At 41.9% G+C, this 19,739-nt stretch overlaps 1 protein-coding gene across 9 annotated transcripts in view; it reads right to left on the minus strand.

Annotated features, from left to right (window-relative positions):
• LOC102309037 (L-rhamnose-binding lectin SML) overlaps positions 1 to 19,739 on the minus strand; it is a 52,385-nt gene that overhangs the window by 14,754 nt on the left and 17,892 nt on the right. The window contains exons 2-13 of one of the 9 annotated variants that reach the window (XM_042225074.1): positions 12,673 to 12,734; positions 12,177 to 12,209; positions 10,974 to 11,075; positions 10,441 to 10,534; positions 10,182 to 10,276; positions 10,042 to 10,086; positions 9,809 to 9,944; positions 9,619 to 9,716; positions 5,673 to 5,758; positions 5,148 to 5,282; positions 4,746 to 4,857; positions 4,051 to 4,573 (exon numbers count right to left, since the gene is read on the minus strand). In XM_042225074.1, coding sequence (XP_042081008.1) covers positions 4,506 to 4,573; positions 4,746 to 4,857; positions 5,148 to 5,282; positions 5,673 to 5,758; positions 9,619 to 9,716; positions 9,809 to 9,944; positions 10,042 to 10,086; positions 10,182 to 10,276; positions 10,441 to 10,534; positions 10,974 to 11,075; positions 12,177 to 12,209; positions 12,673 to 12,706 — 1,038 coding nt within the window. In that variant the 5' untranslated portion in view covers positions 12,707 to 12,734 and the 3' untranslated portion in view covers positions 4,051 to 4,505. Of the gene's footprint in view, positions 1 to 4,047; positions 4,574 to 4,745; positions 4,858 to 5,147; positions 5,283 to 5,672; positions 5,759 to 9,618; positions 9,717 to 9,808; positions 9,945 to 10,041; positions 10,087 to 10,181; positions 10,277 to 10,440; positions 10,535 to 10,973; positions 11,076 to 11,175; positions 11,324 to 12,176; positions 12,210 to 12,672; positions 12,890 to 19,739 lie in introns of those variants that run through there. The other 8 variants (XM_042225073.1, XM_042225079.1, XM_042225081.1 and 5 more) reach the window with 8 other exon arrangements.

Genomic DNA, 19,739 nt, shown 5'->3' on the forward strand with positions numbered 1-19,739 from the left:
TCAAGCAACTTAAAGAAGTCCAGACGCTTTTCTTTGCAAGCTCCTTTGACTACGATGACCTGGATGACTGAGAACCTTCACAGACAGTGTTGTATGAGGACAACCAGCAAACGATTGCTTTAGCTAAAAACCCTGTGAATCAACAGAGGTGCAAAAATGTGGACATTAAATATCATTTTGTAAGCTCCACTGTAAATAAAGGACGCTCAGCCACTGACCATGTGAGCGCACAGGGATGGTAGCCTTGAAAGTGAAGATGTACTGTGTGTTAATAAAGTCGTCATTTTCCTTCGAGTTCATTGCTGTTGATGCTGCGCTCCTCAGCAGTTTTCTACCCTTTCTGAAATGTTCCACCTTTTCTGGTGATAAAGTCTCATTGACTATGAATGGAGAGACAGCCCTCTCTAACCCCTCCCTCACTCACTCACTCATCTCTCCCTTGACAAAGTGATGAGTTCAAGTGCAGCATCTTTTCTGTCTCTCTCAGTATGAACGTCTTTTTCTTATATTAAGATGTCTCAGGATTAAATGTGGAGACACAAAGACGACTTTCAGTGGTCGATCAGCAGGCTGTATGTGGCCCACCATGCAAGATGACTTTGACATCTCTGATCTAGATGGAGACGATTACTAGAAGCTCCACGTTTCTAGTTATCAGCTGTTTGTAGAGCTCTGATTATTGCTGTTTACAGCAACATTAATCTGTTTGTGTCATCCATAAATGTATATTTCCCTATTCTGATATTAAATACCACACTTTTCATCTCATTATTCAGACTGATTAAGATACAATAACATTATTTAATCTCACACTGGAAAAGTCACCTGTTACAGCAGCAAAAGAGTCGGAAGGAAAAAGTGAATCAAAAACATGTTAAAGAGTAAAAATGTCAAATATAGAAAATCTTAAATCCAAAGTAATTTATATCATATACAATTTTACTGTTTACACTAAAATACACAAAGAATTGGTCACATGATTTTATTTTAATATCTGCATAAAATTAGGTGGCTATGATAAAAGATTACAATAGAATAAAATAGAGTTTTTTCTGCTCAATCCAAAAAACACAAAGGTAAACCTGTTGGCAGACGTTCAGGTTCAGTCTGATTAATATTTAACTTTCACACAACATAAAAATCTCCTGTTCTGAGGTCATTCACATTTATCTTGTGCAGACTGAGCCACTGCAGCAGCCTCCTCTTTGTTCTACTGTGCACGAAGAGTCGCTCTCACCTCCAGCTTTCACTTATCCCTTTAAACTCCTGTCTGAGTCTGCCTGCATCCTGAACAGCAGCAGTGTTTCCCCATATGAGCCAGTTTGCCCCCTCAGGTCCTCATGTGGGTCCTTTTAGCTACAGGCGACCGTGTTTTTGCCTGAACGACCTGCCAGAGGAACTGAAAGAATCAGCGACCTACTAAAAATCGCTCAGCTGTGTCCACCAGCAGAAATTCTGACAGTCACATCTCTCACAACTCCAGTTTAGAAAACTGGATCAGCAGTTAGAGTGGTGAAGTGGATCCTGCTGCACTTTAACAGCACACACACACACACACACACACACACACACACACACACACACACACGATCTTCAGTCATGTATCCTGTGCTTCACAGTAACTGTAATTTTATTGGTTGTATTTGTGTATATAACCCCCCCACCCCCCACCTCTGTCCTGTATTTATTGTTCTTATTTGTTTCATCTGTGCAGCAAAAATGTTAAAGGCTTTTTTTTACCTTTTAATTTTTAATGGTTTACAGTTTTTTACAGCCGCTAGGACACATGTCTCAATACTTAGGTCACTTTTGCAAAACTCTTCACACAATCCTCCTAACTGACCGTCAGCTTGGCAAAGCAGTTCATTTCACATTCAAAATGCACGACAACTACCAAAACACTTCATTCAGGTCTCAAATAAACTCATTCTTCCAGAACACTAGCAAAGGTTGACAGCCGACAAACACACTTTGTCACCCACAAAACAATGACCTAAAAAACACTAACAACATGTAGCATTACAGTGTTTCCTTGTGTAAAACAAGGACACATCTCTGTTTATAATTTCAATATATGTTACTGGAATGAATCAGACATCATGCAGAATTCGTTAATATTTGTTTATGTATTTTTATTTTTTTGCACTAAGTAATCCCAAAATACAAGAATCTGTATACACACCATCCACTGATACACATACAATAGTAATGCTAATCTACTCGGTCTCCTCCATTTGGCCACAGGTTCTCATCCACATCACATCTTATGTCATCTAGGGCAACACACCTAGGAAAGAATCTTCTGGCTGCCAGAATTGAAGGAGTTGAAAGATTGAAGCAGTAACACCTGTGCAGATGTTCATCTACAATGAGAATCAGCTGTGGCTGGTTAAACTGCATGTTTAGATTTAAAATATGTTTCAATAAAATATTGCTGTTGCATTTTGCTGTCTTTTTAAGTTTTGCATTGTGTTATTGTTTTGGCCATAAGTTTAACAGTTTTGAAAACAGTATGTAAGCACATGCAAAATGTCCTGTACGTACAAAGATTTTTGGCAGTTGTTGTGTCTGAGTGAGAAGATAATTCATGAAATTTGAGAGATGTAGTCATTGAATGCATTTTGTGCCAAAACAATGATAACTGGTCCTCAGTTTAGCCCACATAGACTTCTGTTGTGCTCACTGTGTGAGGAGTTTTGCAAACGTGACCTAAGTATTGAGAAATGTGTCCTAGCGTCTGTAAAAAACTGTAATAAAGGTTCCATGAATTTTCCCCCATCTGGTGGTACAAAGTGGTATTACAGCCCTATTTATGATGACCGGTACAGTACGTATACGTGAGCGTGACGTCACATTCTGTTAATGTTTGTTCATTTGGGAAAGTTTAGGTCACTGCTTTTGTAAGATCAAGTGGTTTGTAGCTTAAACCCATTCGCTGCAACGTTCGAGACAATTTACTACACAGCAAAAGCAAGACACAAGTAGGGAAAGTTCTTTGTGTTACTCATGCACGAGGGAGGCCTGCCTGGAAGTGTCGTTCCACCCACTTGACCTCCGTCAGACTCTCGTCCGCTCCCCCGTAACACGGCTCTTTTATTGAGGTTACATGAATATACATAGGTTCATTAACATATCACGTCTACATACAAAAAGAGTACCTTGCCTGTGCGTTGTGTAAGTATGTGTGTGTGTGTGTGTGTGTGTGTGTGTGTGTGTGTGTGTGTGTGTGTGTGTGTGTCTGTGTGTGGTGTGTGCAGTCTTCCACAGACTACTAGGATCAAACCTCTACCAACATGACATTGATTATAAAACTCTGAGCATATATGAGAAGATATTTCTAAGCATAAATGACAATCCACTATATAAACCTGACATCAAGCTTCTTTCATCTGTGACAGCCAAAATAAAGCCCATCTTATCAAAGCAGCTTTTTGAGACTGTAATCCTGCCTCTGTTACATCTAGGCTGGATTACTGTAACGCACTTTACTGTGGGGTTAGTGATGCATCCTTTAGATGTCTGCAGGTGGTGCAAACTGCTGCAGCGCGTCTTTTAACTGGAACAAAATAATCACATTACACCACTGGCTATGATGTTCACATCCTGGACAGGGAGGAACGCTGGTTTGAGGGCGGAGTCAAGGAGGCCATTTACATGAAAAGGGAAAGACCATCTCTGAATGGAGGAGGGGCCTAAGGGTACATCTGTCACCATCTTACATGCTGTGATTGCAGCCATTCCCCAGCTCTCTGTGAATGGGACTCATGCTTATTGATCAGTGGTCATGAGAATTTGCATAATTAAGATTAAGGAGCTGACCCCCCAGCCCATTGTTCCTCAGTGGGCTGGTTTCAGTCAGTAGATGCAGACGTGAGCGTGCATGTAAGACAGGCCTCTTCTCTTTCTGAGTTTAAAACTCTTCTTAAGACACATTTATTTGCTCTTGTAAGGGGCTGACTCAATATGACTTTAACATGTTTTATTATTTTATTTAATCATTTCATTTGTTGTTGTTGTTTGTTTATGTGCAGCACTTTGTGATCTCTGGTTTTGTGTTAAAGTGCTTTATAAGTAAAGCTGGTAAAGTTGCAAAAAAAGATAAATATATAATTTTACACAAATACGATTAAGCTTATTCTTTTCTTCAGATTTAAACATAACTGCGTTATCAGCATCAGGTGATGAGATCCCAGGATCAGAAGTACTGATGGTGTATTTATGTCACACATATTTTTCCATCACAGCTGCAGGGAGACAGAAAGCATTTTGAGGTTTATTAAAATGATCAGATGATGATTTGAAGCATGAATGACTCACTTTCAGGTCAACAGTTCAGTTCCTTTAAATTTTATTGAATTTATTTTCCTGTTTATCGTGATATGAAATCATATTTATCAACAGAATCCAGCAGTGATGTCATCGAGGCTTGACATCCTGCTGGAAGTGACATCAGCAGTGAGGCTGTGACATCATCATGTCAGACGTGTCAGGACACGAAGGAGCAGTTATGGACCTCTGACACAAACAAACCCTCTCTGTGAGTTACATCCTGAGTCGTTGACAAAATCTCCTCCTGTAAAGAATCAAAACAAAGAAATAAAATCAGAGGTCTGTGCAGTAAATGTTTTCTTCTTCTCTAATGTAAAAAGAACAAACACAGTTCTTATAAAGACCTAAGATCACATGACTTCAGTCAATATAAAAACCAAACACATTTCATCAACAGGCCCACTTTCAGTTTGTACCTCTAAAGTTTATCTCCATACAATCTTCTCCTCCTCCAGAGTTGTCAGGTTGTCCACTGCCCCAGTTTGTGAAGTCAAACTGGGAACCATCACTCCACTTCCACACAGTTTCCTGGAAGAATAAAGTTCAGTTTGTTCTGATGTACTTTGATGCATCTATGCTGAGAGTGCAGACATGAGACCTCTTACACCACTCGAACACAATGAAGGTTCATTTTGTTTGTGCAGGTAAAAAATGAAAAGAAAAGTCAAGTCAACAGCAACATCTGTCTCCAGGAACAAAGTCCTGATTAATCAGTCTGTCACATGTTGACCTTTGAATCAAACTGATGAATATGAAGAGAAACATATGAAATATCAGAAACAGCTGCAGCTCATCCTCTTTATCTGTGAAACACTTACATTCTCTCTGTCGTTGCCTCCAACCCAAGCTGTTGGATACGACCCTGCTGCTGTGTAAATGAGCTCTCTGATGAAGGTGTACTCAGCTGTGCTGTGGAATGAGGCCAGATTTCCACCGAGTGTCTGACAGGAACTCTGAGGAGGAAGATGAGGTGCACAGAAGATGAAAAGTGTGAGAATGCATTTAAAATCAAAGATAAAGTGAGTGTGATGAAGGCAGCAAAGAGAGAGCTGATGAATAGAAGAGACACGAGGAGGGAATGTTTGCTCTGAATTCTGAACATCACTGCATGAACATTACTGCACTGCATGTATCAGCATGAAACTGTTAGTGCAGGGCTGTGACGCCGCAGCAATAATCAGCTAAGAACAGAAGTCCTGTGTATTTACTCATGCACTTCAAACTGTGTGTGAATATGAATATAAAGCAAGTCTTCTTTCACTGAATGATTCTCACAGCAGGAAGCTTTTTATATGTCCCACATATAACATGTACATATACAGCTGCTGTTATTTCTGATGTACCTCAGCATCAGTCCAGTTCTTCTGACTGCTATCAAAGAGGAAACAGCGACCTCCAAACCAAGTCCAACCAGCAGGGCAGGAAGGAGCTGCAAAATAATTGTAAAGGTAGAAGGTCGATAATCAGATTACAAATTCCTCAAAAGACAAAGAAAATACCCAGCCGTGTTCCACTACTGAGTCTATTTGAATTTAAGCTGATGAGGTTCATTTGACATTATTCCTTCTGCGATACCTGGTTACAGACTCGGCACTCTATGCCTTCATAGCTACCTTGGATGACTTCCACTACATCACTTTGAATGCTATACTTCAGACTTTCACACAGTATGTCGTCTGTTTTACCAGCTGAGAGAGAACTTGTTATGAGGCAACAGGCAGATATGTTGCGAGCCCCACAGGACACTGAGTGTATCAGTGATTACATAACCGTCTGCACCGACTCCATTATCTCAGCTCGGACTATACATTGTTATTCGGATAACAAGCCGTGGGTGAAAGAACATCACAGCTCTCAACGATAAAAAGAGGGCCACAGAGAGGAGGTGGAAAGGGTTTCGTTTTTATTGAAGGGCACGATCAGAGAGGCTATGGACAGTTGCAGGAGAAAGCTGGAGTGGCATGAAGATATGTCTTTGTAGGTTCTCAGTCACCCAGCTCACGGTAGTCTAAGGAGCTTGAAAAGTCCTGAAAAGCGTCACTGGACTCACGCCATTCAAAAGCAGAGCTGAGGGCCAACAGGTTGAATTTGTTCTTCTACAGATTTGACACTGCAGCTAATGCTCACCCCCCGACTGACTTAACTGTAGTCAGCCTACAGTCCAAAGCCACACCACTCTCTCTCCCTCTTTCTCCTCATTGCACCTGAGCATACTGTGAAAGTCCTGACACTCCTGCTCCACCTGTAACTTTTACCTAGGACCAGGTTCAGAGACAAATGAAAGACTCCACTAAAAAAGCCTGAAAGACCAGACAGGGCGAGTCCCGGTGTCCTCGAGGCCTGTGCACCAGTGCTGTGGAAGACGTCATCCCTCTTTCCTGTACAAAACACGCTCAGTCGTGTCCTCGAGGCCTGTGCACCAGTGCTGTGGAAGACGTCATCCCTCTTTCCTGTACCAAACACGCTCAGTCGTGTCTACGCCCACCTGGACCAACCGGTGAGCACTGGGAGGGTCGTGTTTTTTGACTATCCAGTGCATTCAACACCATCAGGCCGACCCTCCTGGGTGATAAACTGATAGTGATGCAGGTAGATGCCTCTGCGGTGTCCTGGATTGTTGATTACCTGACAGGAAGACCACAATATCTGCGTCTTCAACACTTTGTGTCTGACAATGTGATCAGGAACACAGAGGCAACACAAGGGACCATGCTCTCCCCTCTTCACTTTCTACGCCACAGACTTCAGCCACTGCACAGAGACCTCCACCTTCAGAAGGTTGCTGATGACTCTGCAGCGGTTGGATGCATCAGTGAGAGTGATGAGATGGAGTACCAGGCTGTGGTCGACTCCTCTGTCACATGGTGCGAGCAGAATCATCTGCAGCTCAGTGTGACAAAAACCCTGATTGTGGACTTTAGGAGGACCAGGAAAGCTGCGACCTGTGTTTCAAACCAGGGGGTCAACGTGGACACGGTGAAGGACTATAAATACCTCAGAGTACTATTGAGAATGGAGAGATCAATGTTCTTTTAAACTGTGTTAAAAGTCATTGTGGTTTTGATTTGACGTATGTATATATTCTGTCTGTGACGTATGAAGGGGCGTCATTAATTCAAACCCTGATGCTATAAAAATCTGTGTATGCTTTGATTAAGTCGAAGATCAATCCCTGTCTGTGTACAGACTGGTCTTCCCACGCGTGTATTCATTAAAATCAATTGTTTGACCAAATCTTCTGGACCTGGTGGTTTGTACTCTCCTTCCTCAATATTTGAACCTTAACAGTACACATTAAATAAACTAGACTGGGTACTCTACAGTAAGGCCAGAGATATCTGTATTTTCTGCGTCTTTCAGCGTGTTTTGGACAATGCTCAGGATTTTCTATCAGTCTGTTGTGGCCAGTCCTGTCCTCTATGCTCTTGCATGCTGGGACAACAGGTTGAGGTTCACAGATGCCAACAGATTAAATAAACTGATCTGCAAGGCCAGTAATGTTGTGGGGATGGAGGATTAGAAACCGGTAAGAACACAGCTGAACTAACTAATGAGAAACTGGGAAGTAGAAATGAACAAAGTGCACACAGACAAAAGGCTAACACAATAAAACAGGAAACCTACATGAAAACTAAACACTGACAGAAGTCCAAACTGAAAACGCTGGGTCAGCGGCCCAGGAACCCTGACAGTGGCGCTGTAACATAGTAACTGGATGGCTGTGTTTTTTAATCAGCTTATAACAACACATTATAAATAAACGGCCCTGCCTTTCACTGGTGCTGTAAATAAACTGTGTTTAGAAACGTCAACCTGCTCTGCGCTTCGGTCCTCGCAATCGAACGTGACAGAACAGGTGTATGCAGGTGAACTCAAGACTCGGTCGGGCTGGTTGGTGGTGGCACGGAGAAAATATCAGCTCACATTTATGTTACACAAACACAGAAGTTGGAGACGAGGAGAGAGGTTTTTGTCTTTTTTTCTTGTAATTAAAATCATTTTATTGTCTGGAGATAATTATGATCCGTATAGTCTATGAATTTGCATGAGCTGCAGATAAAGACTTTTTTAATCTTATTCAACTTTCAGACCCACTGGCAAACAAACAAATCTAACCAGTTAAAGTAAAAACCAGTAAACCTGAAACTCCCCATTAAACTGACAGCATCGTCGCCACTGCTGCTGTTATCAGTGTTTTGTTCAAACCCTGATGCCGCGTGAGCTTAATGTCGTCATACGTTTTGTCCCCTTCCGCCGCGCTCGTTCCAGCTCTTCGCTCGACGCGTCGGCCCCGCGCCTTCTCCCTCGCCGCCCGCCCGCTTTTGACCCGAGGCGTGCACTTATGGGCTGCGGCTGTTATCACCTGTTTTTCTCGCTTCGGAATCGGTATGCCTGGGCGTGAGTTCGTTAACTGTCTTGTCGATTTAGCGTCGCCTGTTTTTTAATTTCAAACCGCTGCTCTCCCTAATTGAGGTTTATGAGGTCTGCGGCCTAGTGATATTTCAGTTGGCAAAATGGAGAAATCAGGTTGCATTTCTATGTGATGACCAGAGAACTGAGTGTATACCAACGATTGACAATGAAGAGCCAAAACGTGTCTAGGACCATTTTTTTCTAGCTAGTATTGCGTTTACTTCACTTCGAGTGAGGTTATAGTTGTGGTCGAGTATAAGCTCGTTCGGCAGATGAAGCAGAGAACTTTTTTGAATCTATTTCTTACACGTCTTTTGTGGTTTTCATTTTTCTGGTTCTTTCATCTAATCCTTTTTTCTTCATGGCTCTCGCACATTAGGTACCCGCCCTTATGGTTTTGTTCCTGCTTGATATTTCTGTTTCGACTTATGCAAAAGTATCTTTCTGTTCGTACCAGGTTCATATATTGACATTTGTATAACACTTTCTGGAATCCTGATCCATTTTCCAAAGTGGCAGACTGATTTTCATTTCAGGGATGTTTTTCTCTTTTGAGCTGGCTTTTATGGATATTTTATCATTTATTTGGGATCAAGTCGTTGGTTTATGTGTGATATCGAAATCGACGAGGCCTGTTGCATCAGGATCATCATAATAATATTTGTATTTATTAAATCACGAGGTGTTCACTCAGGATCTAAAACAAACTGACGAAATCTTCGTGACTGATGATTTTTCTGATGATTCTTTTCAGCACAGAAAGGTTCATCTTTTAAAAATGATGAATAATTTTCATTTTCATTCACTTCAAAAACAAGTCTGAATGTACCGACCCTAAAAGATTATCTTTAGAAGTTTATTATTTGAGTTACTTACTCTGACAAGTGTAAAACACCTCCAGGTACTTATAAGTGCCACCACACGGGTCGTCTGGGCTCTTTGCTTCAACAGTACAGCTGTTTGTCCCATTACACCTGTGAACGCAGGTCAAAGGTGAATCAGCAAAGATTCACTGCGTCATCTGAGAGAAGATGGAGAGCTGAAGAAACAGAGTCAGCATCTGTACCTGGTAGTTACATAGTTCATGCTTCCTGACCAGGAGCAGTCAACATTTTTGACGTGATTAGGGTCTCCATCAAGGCACGTGGTCGTGTCACGGCGACCATAATTCGCCCAGGAGACGACTATAACCTGTCCTTCATCTGAGGAAGAGTTCATAGAGTCAAACTGTAACCATGGTGATATTTTTCTGCATTATGTGAACGCAAACGTACAAAGACATAGAAGCTGTGTTCTCACCACACTGAAGGTTTGCCTGAGATCCTTCACATATTACACTTTGGCCTGAAACAGACACAGATCCCATAGAAACTGTAATCATTCATGTACAGATTGGGTTCATCAGTCATTTCTAATCACAGGTTTAACAGAGTCGTTACGTGGGAAGCAGTCGTAGGTGGTCTCCAGGTATTTGCAGACTCCAGGATCATAAGTAATGTTTGACTTTATGTCACACTCGGTTTTTCCATCACAGCTGCAGGGAGACAGAAACAGCTGGTTTTCAGCTCAAAGATATGAAACAAGTTACTTTCAGGTAATCATTTACTTCCTGTTAGTTTGAGTAAAGCTGTTCAACAGGTTTTAGTTTGTTTCTTCTTTTGAATCAAAGGCTCACTTCTACCATCCCACAGTGCTCACCTGTTCCTCACGTTGTTCACAGTGTCACCGTGAGAGCAGGTTACTCCACCTCTACATCTGTACTCAGCTGACCTCACAATGATCATTCCACCCACTGTTATACAGACACAGTATGAGAGAAAAGGAACAACTCAACACAACATGCAATAATCCAGGTTTCAGGCTTCAGTTTCAGACTCAGATGCTGCAGATCCATAAATAATGAGGATTGTACCTCTGTGCACCACCACAGTGGATATTACATTAACTCTGATCAAGGAGGAAACTTTAAGTCAGTGTTTTTGTTTCTAATCTACATCAAATGTTTCTGAACTTTTATACACAGTCCAACATCCTCAGAGCTTTTTGAAAGCATAAATGCACTGTTGGTTTGTTGATCAGGAAAATACAATTTAAACTGAAAATAAGCAGCTGTGCATAAAAAGGCTGTAAACTATAAACAGTTCATCCAATACTTGTTAAGTTTGTTGAATTTAGCCTGAGAGTCTGAATTTGATCTGCAGTGAATTCTTGGACACTATTTTCCATCTTACCACAGCTCAGGCGAGGAACACTGAGGCCGTTAGAGGTGACCACTCTCCCTGTGGATATGGGGGTCACAGGAGGAGGAACGGAAACTTGAGCTCTGATAAAGCCTGAAATAAAAAATAAATTGTACATTTCTGATAAATTAATGGGGAATGTGTTGATCATTTTCTTGCTGAAGGTGAAGCTACAGCTGGTCCCTCATCTTACTTTAGTTTTCCCTGATGGATGTGAAACACGGTTAGTGTCAGCGAAGCTTACAGTGACCTCTGTCTGCTGAAGCTGCTGGCTGATTTAGCTCCAGGGTGGACAACAAAGATCACAGTTTGTAAAGAGTGCAGAGACATAATATCTATTCTTATGTGAGGACTGAGAGGAGAGAGTTTATCTATATTCAACATTGCATCAATACATTTTCAAAAAATGCCTCTCTGAGCAAAATGGGTTCAGAAACATAAACAGCTGTGGGATCCTGTTTGTCCGTGATTTGAAGAGCCCAGCGCTGCTCCCGACGCAGGGAAAACCAGTTCTGCAGGAAGACCGACCTCAGCACCTGTGCAGGTGAAGCCAAAGGGAAGATTTGCTTCACCATATTTTCTCGTCTTTGGCTCAGAATGAAGTTGGTTTGGAAACTTATTCAGCGACGCTTCATCTCCTGCTTTGCGTTTCTGTGGCCGCCCTGTGCTAGCAGTGTCGCGGGAGTCCGTATTTTGATCTGGGTCCCTCCCCCCTTTATATCCGCGCGGTTGCCCCTCTCGCCATGGCTCATGCAGGTCTCGCCCACCCATAGGGGGCGGGGGCAATCTTTGATGAGAGCGTTCATTTAAAAGGCAAGATTGATTTTCATAAGAGAATTTGGCACTCCGCAAATGCCTGCTCTACTCCTGGATTTCCTCCCCATGTCAACAAGGAGCCCCGACTACCCAGGCATTCAAGACGCCGCCATCGCCCCTTCAAGCCACCCTCCGATGCCCACGCTCCCAACCCAAGCCCCTGCCAAGCCACCAGACAGGTTTCATTTCATTTTCACTGGGAACAGAAACAAGATTTTAAAAAGGTGTGTGTGAAGGATAGAGTTTAGATTTTAGATCACACAAATACAATATTTAGTAGTTACAGACAGAAGAAGAAGAGGTGAGCTCTAATAATGAGAAAGTTCACAGAAAGGCTCTTTGTGACCAAAATATAAGAAGCAGTAAAACAGCATTTACCTGAAGTGATGAGTGAACAGGTTGCTGCCAGCACTGAAAGAGACAGAAAGAAAGCTCAGTGTCAGACTGTGTGTTTGATATCAAGTTGAATTCACCTCAAAACATGAAACAGAAATGAAAAGCAAACAGGAGAAAGCTGCTGCTTTCATTCACACCTGGATTCTTGGAAAACTCTTTCTAAACAGCAGATTTCAATGACACATTTATTCTCTTCATCTTTCCAACTTTTGTCAATAAACTTATTTGTGTTGACAGTTTGACTTCAACTCTTCAAAGTAAATGATCAGCCATGAATTGCTCTCAGGACTCTGTGAAGCCTAACTGTCCTGCTGAGGTGATGCAAACATGTATTTAGGATGTTAGATGAACTGATCCAATAAAGCAGAAAGAAAAGCATGTCACAGTACAGCACAGTGGAAAGCTAGAAAAGGATTAGACTGAACATGTGCAGCTGATTTCATGTCTAAATAAAGGATTATCAGTGTGTTGTACTCACACAGTGTGCTGCTGAGTCCGGAGCAGAGCATCATGTTAGGAGATCTGGATTACAGTGAAGAGCTGATGGAGGATCAAACACAGAGCTGCTGGATTCACTCTGTTTCAGTAACACCTGTGATGTACATGCAAAGCACAGCCAATGGAAAAGCAGAGTATCCTCCTTCTCACGTGCAGGATGTTGGATGTTTGGAATGGAAAAAGTATGAGAAAAAGAAAAAACCAGGATGTGAATAAACAACATGTAAAACAGGGTGCAGCAGGAACACAGCAGGAATATATTTGTATGGAAAATTTTCATATTTACATGGAACATCTCCACATGTCTCTCTGGTCAGAGAACACAAACGAGACAGTGTTTGTGATGCTGAGTCATTTGCTTGATGCATAAAGTTAAAAGATTAAAACTAAGAAAACAAGTTTAAAAAGAGACTTTTCCATTTGATTACATTTTGTATGATGGATTATGAAAAAGTAGAATTGGGCTGAAAGATCTATCGCTTTATCACCTATTCAGGTTGTAAATCGTGTTTTTAAAAAGTAACTAAGTAACTGAGCAATTAATTACTTTTGAAAATAAGTAATCAGTAAAGCAACGGGATTACTTTTGGGGGCAAGTAATCAGTTACTGATTACTTTTTTCAAGTAACTTGACCAACACTGCTCCTAACACAACACTGCTCCTAACAGTAAAGTAAGGGATTACTATTGTAAAGACGGTAATCTAATTACCGTCTTTACAATAGTAATCCCTTACTTTACTCGTTACTTGAAAAAAGTAATCGGATTACAAGCCTGGTAGTGTTTTCGAGCCGCTAGCGTGTCTGAGCTACGTACTCATTCTGCTGTCGTGTGTGTGTGTTCACCCAGGGACTGACGGAGGATTCACGGACACAAAGGAAGCACTCACTACCACGCACGGGCTTACACGGAAGGAAGGACGCACTATCACCATTGTTGCACATTTGAACTGTTGTCACTTTGCTGCACTGTGAATAAACGCACTGTCTTTATTTCTGAGCTCCGCGCCTGAGTCCACTCTTTAACAGATGTTTGCATATGTTTGCACTCAGGAAGGTCACCTTTCGACCCATGGACCGAAACACTTTCTCCTTTGTGAGTTAGAACAAAGATTTTCAATGCAAATCAGAATATTTTCCATACAAATGTGTTCCCAGCTGTACTCCTGCCGCACCCTGTCTATTACCGTCAACTGGCAATGGGTTTGCATGTAGATCACAGGATTTATTCAAACATTGCACGACAAAAAAAAGGAGTCTTGGAAAAAGCTGCACAGGAAATGCACTCATTTAGAAGATCATCATTTAACCAGGAAAAATAATCCCTCCAAGTGACTTTGTGGGTCCTGAATAATCAGGCCCCATCTTATCCTGATGACCTTACAGTGCCGTATGACAAATAGAGCACTTCGCTCTCAGACTGCTGGTTCACATGTGATTGCTCCATACAATGGGAAGCAGAGCCTTCAGCTTTCAATTCAGTTGAGTTTGAATACATTTTATTTATACAGCGCCAAATCACACCAGCAGTCGTCTCAAGGCAATTTATATTGTAAAGTAGATCCTATGGTAAAAAGAGAAAATCCCAAGGATCATATGACCCCCTATGAGCAACTATTGGCGACAGTGGGAAGGAAATTTAACAGGTAGAAACCTCTGGACGAGTGGGTAATGCGAAAAAAACTCGCCGTTCTGTCTTATACAGGTAGAGAAAACTTTCTGGACAGGAGCCAGGTCTGCGAGGGATGGTGAGTCTGTGGGGCATGCTTGTCCTGCGACCCGAGGGATGGTGAAGTCGAGAGAAGGCAGAAGAACAGGATATAAGGGACATGTGCTGTGGAAGGAGTAGACATAGAGATTTAAATAACACTACTAATTAAAGATTGATTGAGGTGGTGCACCATACTTTCATAGTGAGTTTGAAGAACATAACGACTTAGTGAGCGTACTTATTCCCTCCTCCGTTATAGATAAGTCCAATTCCTAGTTGCAAGGTTATTCTAAGGGAGGATTCTTAGATCGTCACGTGATCCATAGTCAAGTTGGGTGTGTTTTTGGGTGAAGGTGGGGATGTGAGAGCACATCATGGCCGGGGTCGTGTCTGGAATGTCTCTAGTTTCTGGTGATAAATAGTTCTCGTGCAATTTGCATGGATCCGTGCTTGCTCCTGCTGTCTCTACTCAGCGATAAATTCATAGCACATCACTATCTCTAAAGCTCGAACGCACACGCAGCCAAGTTTACGCTAAACCACTCTTTCAATTATAGTGCTCGTTCAAACCTCTATGATCTTGGTTCTACACCAACGGACCATAGTCATCCTCATTGTCTACTCGTGATTTTTAGCATCCGCTTTTTAAAATAACACTACAGCTTGTAGATGCACCAAAGGACTTAGTGTTCATGATGGTAGTTCGTTCGGCCTCATTCCTTCACTGTGATTCAATCCAGTATGTTTTAACCTGATAGCCTGTCTCTGTTCATATTCCTTGTTCCTTGCTCTATCTTCACGGCACAGAGAGCACGCGGGCACCGGCAGGTGTGTTTGGTAACGGGGGATCAGGCTGAGCAGCACAGGATACGGTTGCAACACACATTGCCTAATTTCATTTCATTTCTTAATTCTGTGTTGTCCCTCAATACTGTTCTCTCCTCTGTGTGGTCTCAGACAGTCCTCGTATTCGGTTTGCTTCACTCCTGCCCTGTTATGTGATTGTCATGCTTAACATGTGAGTTTCCAACAATAGAAGATGAGTCTTCAGTTCAAGGCTGACATCCTGGATTCTGGGTTTTAATGGTGAAAGGAAATGGCATCTTACTAATTTAGATGATCATCATTTAGCCTGGAAAAATAATCACTCCAAGTGACTCTATTAAAAAAGGCTCTCAGTAAAGCTAGAACATAAACGGTAGTAACCAGACCGAAAAGCAGCGCACATTTCGGTGCTTTTTTCCCCCCCTGAGATGTACACTTTAGATTCTAGCCAATCATTTTACGTTTCCGAGGATAGTAGGCGGGGCCAGGTACGTACGTTCTTTTAGAGCAGAGCTACAGATTAAAAATGCCCAAGGCGAAGCGGTCAAAGTCTGGCTGTACTTCACAGCAAAAGATGCAAACTCAGCAGCAACAAGTGCTTTAAGCTGATACTGTGATACTGTCAAAGGAGGTAACACCTCGAATCCGATGAAACACCTGGCGACGCATAGCGTTTTTTTTAAAAGCCGAGAAATGCAATTTGGACTTTAATTACAGTTTTTTACAGACGCTAGGACACATTTCTCAATACTTAGGTCACGTTTGCAAAACTCCTCACACAGTGAGCACAACAGAAGTCTATGTGGGCCAAACTGAGGACCAGTTATCATTGTTTTGGCACAAAATGCATTCAATGACTACATCTCTCAAATTTCATGAATTATCTTCTCACTCAGACACAACGAAAATGCCGTATTTGATAGCTTGCTGCGAGACCTCACACCGAGCACATCTACTGCGGGTGTGGTGCCTGTTATCGGACCCGGAGTTAGCAACATCCCCCAAGAACCTGAAGAGGAGAGTCCTGGCCCCTAGCCCTGCCAGTGTAGCAGAAATGATGAGGATGATGCAGCAGCAGCCGTTCTTCTCTGCGTGAGTAGCTTAATGTTCGAAAACTGGAAATAAATCACCAACTCTACAAAATTTCAAAGTCGAACAGGTTATAGTTGGTGCTATGGCACAGTTGCTAGCCGTTCTCTTCTTGCGTGAGTTCTTTAGCTTCTCGTTGTTCGCGTGTGGTAGTATTTTTATGTTGTGAAGTATTGGGCTAACCATCCGGTTTATTTGTCACTCATTAATGCATTGTATGTGGTTGAACTGGGCAAACTGATCATCCATAGCTTACGATGCGGCTGTCTGTCTTGTTTGTGACTAGCAGATACTCCCTTCCCACTCCTGGCCAAGACATAGGCTAAATGACCTTAAAGAAAATAGACGGGGAATACGCTGATTATCATGCGGGGGTGTTTATTGATAGGAGTTTTTCTTGTTGTGTTTCTTCCATTTCTGTCTGGTTACAGCAACCGGACCCCATTTATTTCAAAAGATTACCCGGTTTGAGCATCTTAAGGGAATCGGCTGTATAGAATGCTGCCTTAGGAAATCTCGCCTACCGAATCCATCCTAGTTAAATTTTTGATATTACTACTAAACTTGAGTCATTGTAGCTAGATGGATCAAACAGAGCTGGGTCAATACTATAACCTCTCTATCACAATGTGCAGACTACTTACTGAAATTCTCATGGATTTCTTCGAGCAAATAAAAATCTCATGAACTATTAGTAGTAATATAAATAGTACGCTGATATCCTATAGGTTGCGAAATTGTTTTGTTGGGTGAAAGTGTTTGTCCGGCCACTCAGATGACCATGAACTTTTATTACAGAGATCAGAGCATGCAGTAGGTATTAAAGTTTCTGCACCGCAGTGACTTCAGTGATATCTGTCTAACAGACTCCAATTTGTCTTCTTCACATTCTCAGGTTAATAATGGAGTTCCTCAGGGTTCCACGCTGGGACCAGTTCTGTTTATATTTTAAATGCTTCTTCAAGGTATCGTTACAAGGCATCGCATACTTCTTGGGTATGCAGATCAACCTAGCTCTTTGTAGCCAATTAAATTGCAGGAATGTCTTTAAGACAACACTGAGTCAGGAGTCAGAACAGACTCTACCTGCTGAGGAGACTGAGATCTTTTGGAGTGCAGGGGGAACTCCTGAAGACCTTTTTAGACTCTCTGGTGCTGTCGGCCATCTTCTATGTTGTTGTTTGTTGGAACAGCAGCTTATCTACAGCTGAGAGGAAGCGGGTGGATAAGCTCTGTCCCAGGATGTTCCTCGACCCAGTTCAGGTAGTAGGAGACAGAAGAACTCTTAGACAATGTCTCCCTCTCCATGCACGAAGCAGATTAACTGAAAAGCCTTCAGTTAATCCAAAATGCTGTATTTCTCCTGTATTGGCTTCCCTTCATTGGCTTCCTGTTAAATCCAGAATTGAATGTAAAATCCTGCTCCTCACATACAAGGTCTTAAATAATCAGGCCCCATCTTATCTTAATGACCTTGTAGTACCATATCACCCTATTAGAGCACTTCGCTCTCGCTCTGCAGGCCTACTAGAGTATTTAAAAGAAGGCAGAGCCTCCAATCAGAGGTTTGCCTTATATTACACCATCAGACCAATAAATTAGTTACTGTGAGGGCACAGATAGCCTTCTTTACTTTATACTAGCACCTGGTGTGTGTGTGTGTGTGTGTTGTGTGTGTGTGTGTGTGTGTGTGTGTGTGTGTGTGTGTGTGTGTGTGTGTGTGTGGGTGTTAAGTGCAGCAGGATCCACTTCACCACTCTAACTGCTGATCCAGTTTTCTAAACTGGAGTTGTGAGAGATGTGACTGTCAGAATTTCTGCTGGTGGACACAGCTGAGCGATTTTTAGTAGGTCGCTGATTCTTTCAGTTCCTCTGGCAGGTCGTTCAGGCAAAAACACGGTCACCTGTAGCTAAAAGGACCCACATGAGGACCTGAGGGGGCAAACTGGCTCATATGGGGAAACACTGCTGCTGTTCAGGATGCAGGCAGACTCAGACAGGAGTTTAAAGGGATAAGTGAAAGCTGGAGGTGAGAGCGACTCTTCGTGCACAGTAGAACAAAGAGGAGGCTGCTGCAGTGGCTCAGTCTGCACAAGATAAATGTGAATGACCTCAGAACAGGAGATTTTTATGTTGTGTGAAAGTTAAATATTAATCAGACTGAACCTGAACGTCTGCCAACAGGTTTACCTTTGTGTTTTTTGGATTGAGCAGAAAAAACTCTATTTTATTCTATTGTAATCTTTTATCATAGCCACCTAATTTTATGCAGATATTAAAATAAAATCATGTGACCAATTCTTTGTGTATTTTAGTGTAAACAGTAAAATTGTATATGATATAAATTACTTTGGATTTAAGATTTTCTATATTTGACATTTTTACTCTTTAACATGTTTTTGATTCACTTTTTCCTTCCGACTCTTTTGCTGCTGTAACAGGTGACTTTTCCAGTGTGAGATTAAATAATGTTATTGTATCTTAATCAGTCTGAATAATGAGATGAAAAGTGTGGTATTTAATATCAGAATAAGGAAATATACATTTATGGATGACACAAACAGATTAATGTTGCTGTAAACAGCAATAATCAGAGCTCTACAAACAGCTGATAACTAGAAACGTGGAGCTTCTAGTAATCGTCTCCATCTAGATCAGGGATGTCAAAGTCATCTTACATGGTGGGTGTTAAGAAATCAGTTTTACCCCGGTTCTTTTATTCGTCGAAACTTCCAGAGACGGCACCGGAACTCAGTAGTCATTTCACAAAACCTTTATTCATCTTTACTCATCTTCATTTAAGCATGCATCTTCTAGAAGGGAAGACGAGGCTGGTGTGTCCCTCTCCAAATCTTCACTCCTTTGTCTGTGAAACACAGTTTTATAGGGGCGACCCATCATAAAACCCCCCACGTGTGCTGCAAACTCTGTCTGTGTCTATGTGCACGAGCACATGAATGCCTACATGTGCGCGTTCCCGCGTGTCTATGTGAGTGCTCGTGTGTGACTGTGTACGCATACCTGTGTGGTGTGAGTGCACATGAGTGAGTGTGTCTGTGGTGGTGTTTGGTCCTAACTATATGCTTTAGCAAAAAGGAAAGTTAAAAGTAGAGATAGTGTACAATGGTGCAGCTGCCATACAATGGCATGTTGTGTTTTTCGGGAACTTTCAACAGTTCTTCACACAGTCAATGGAAACCTCTCTTTAAACACTTACAGTATAATACTGTTGACTCAGCATCACAAACACTGTCTCGTTTGTGTTCTCTGACCAGAGAGACATGTGGAGATGTTCCATGTAAATATGAAAATTTTCCATACAAATATATTCCTGCTGTGTTCCTGCTGCACCCTGTTTTACATGTTGTTTATTCACATCCTGTTTTTTTCTTTTATTCCAAACATCCAACATCCTGATTCCCT

The sequence above is a fragment of the Haplochromis burtoni genome, unplaced genomic scaffold, assembly GCF_018398535.1.
Source record: "Haplochromis burtoni strain Fernald_Lab_line unplaced genomic scaffold, NCSU_Asbu1 Contig_159, whole genome shotgun sequence".
In the NCBI taxonomy this organism is placed as follows: Eukaryota; Metazoa; Chordata; class Actinopteri; order Cichliformes; family Cichlidae; genus Haplochromis; species Haplochromis burtoni.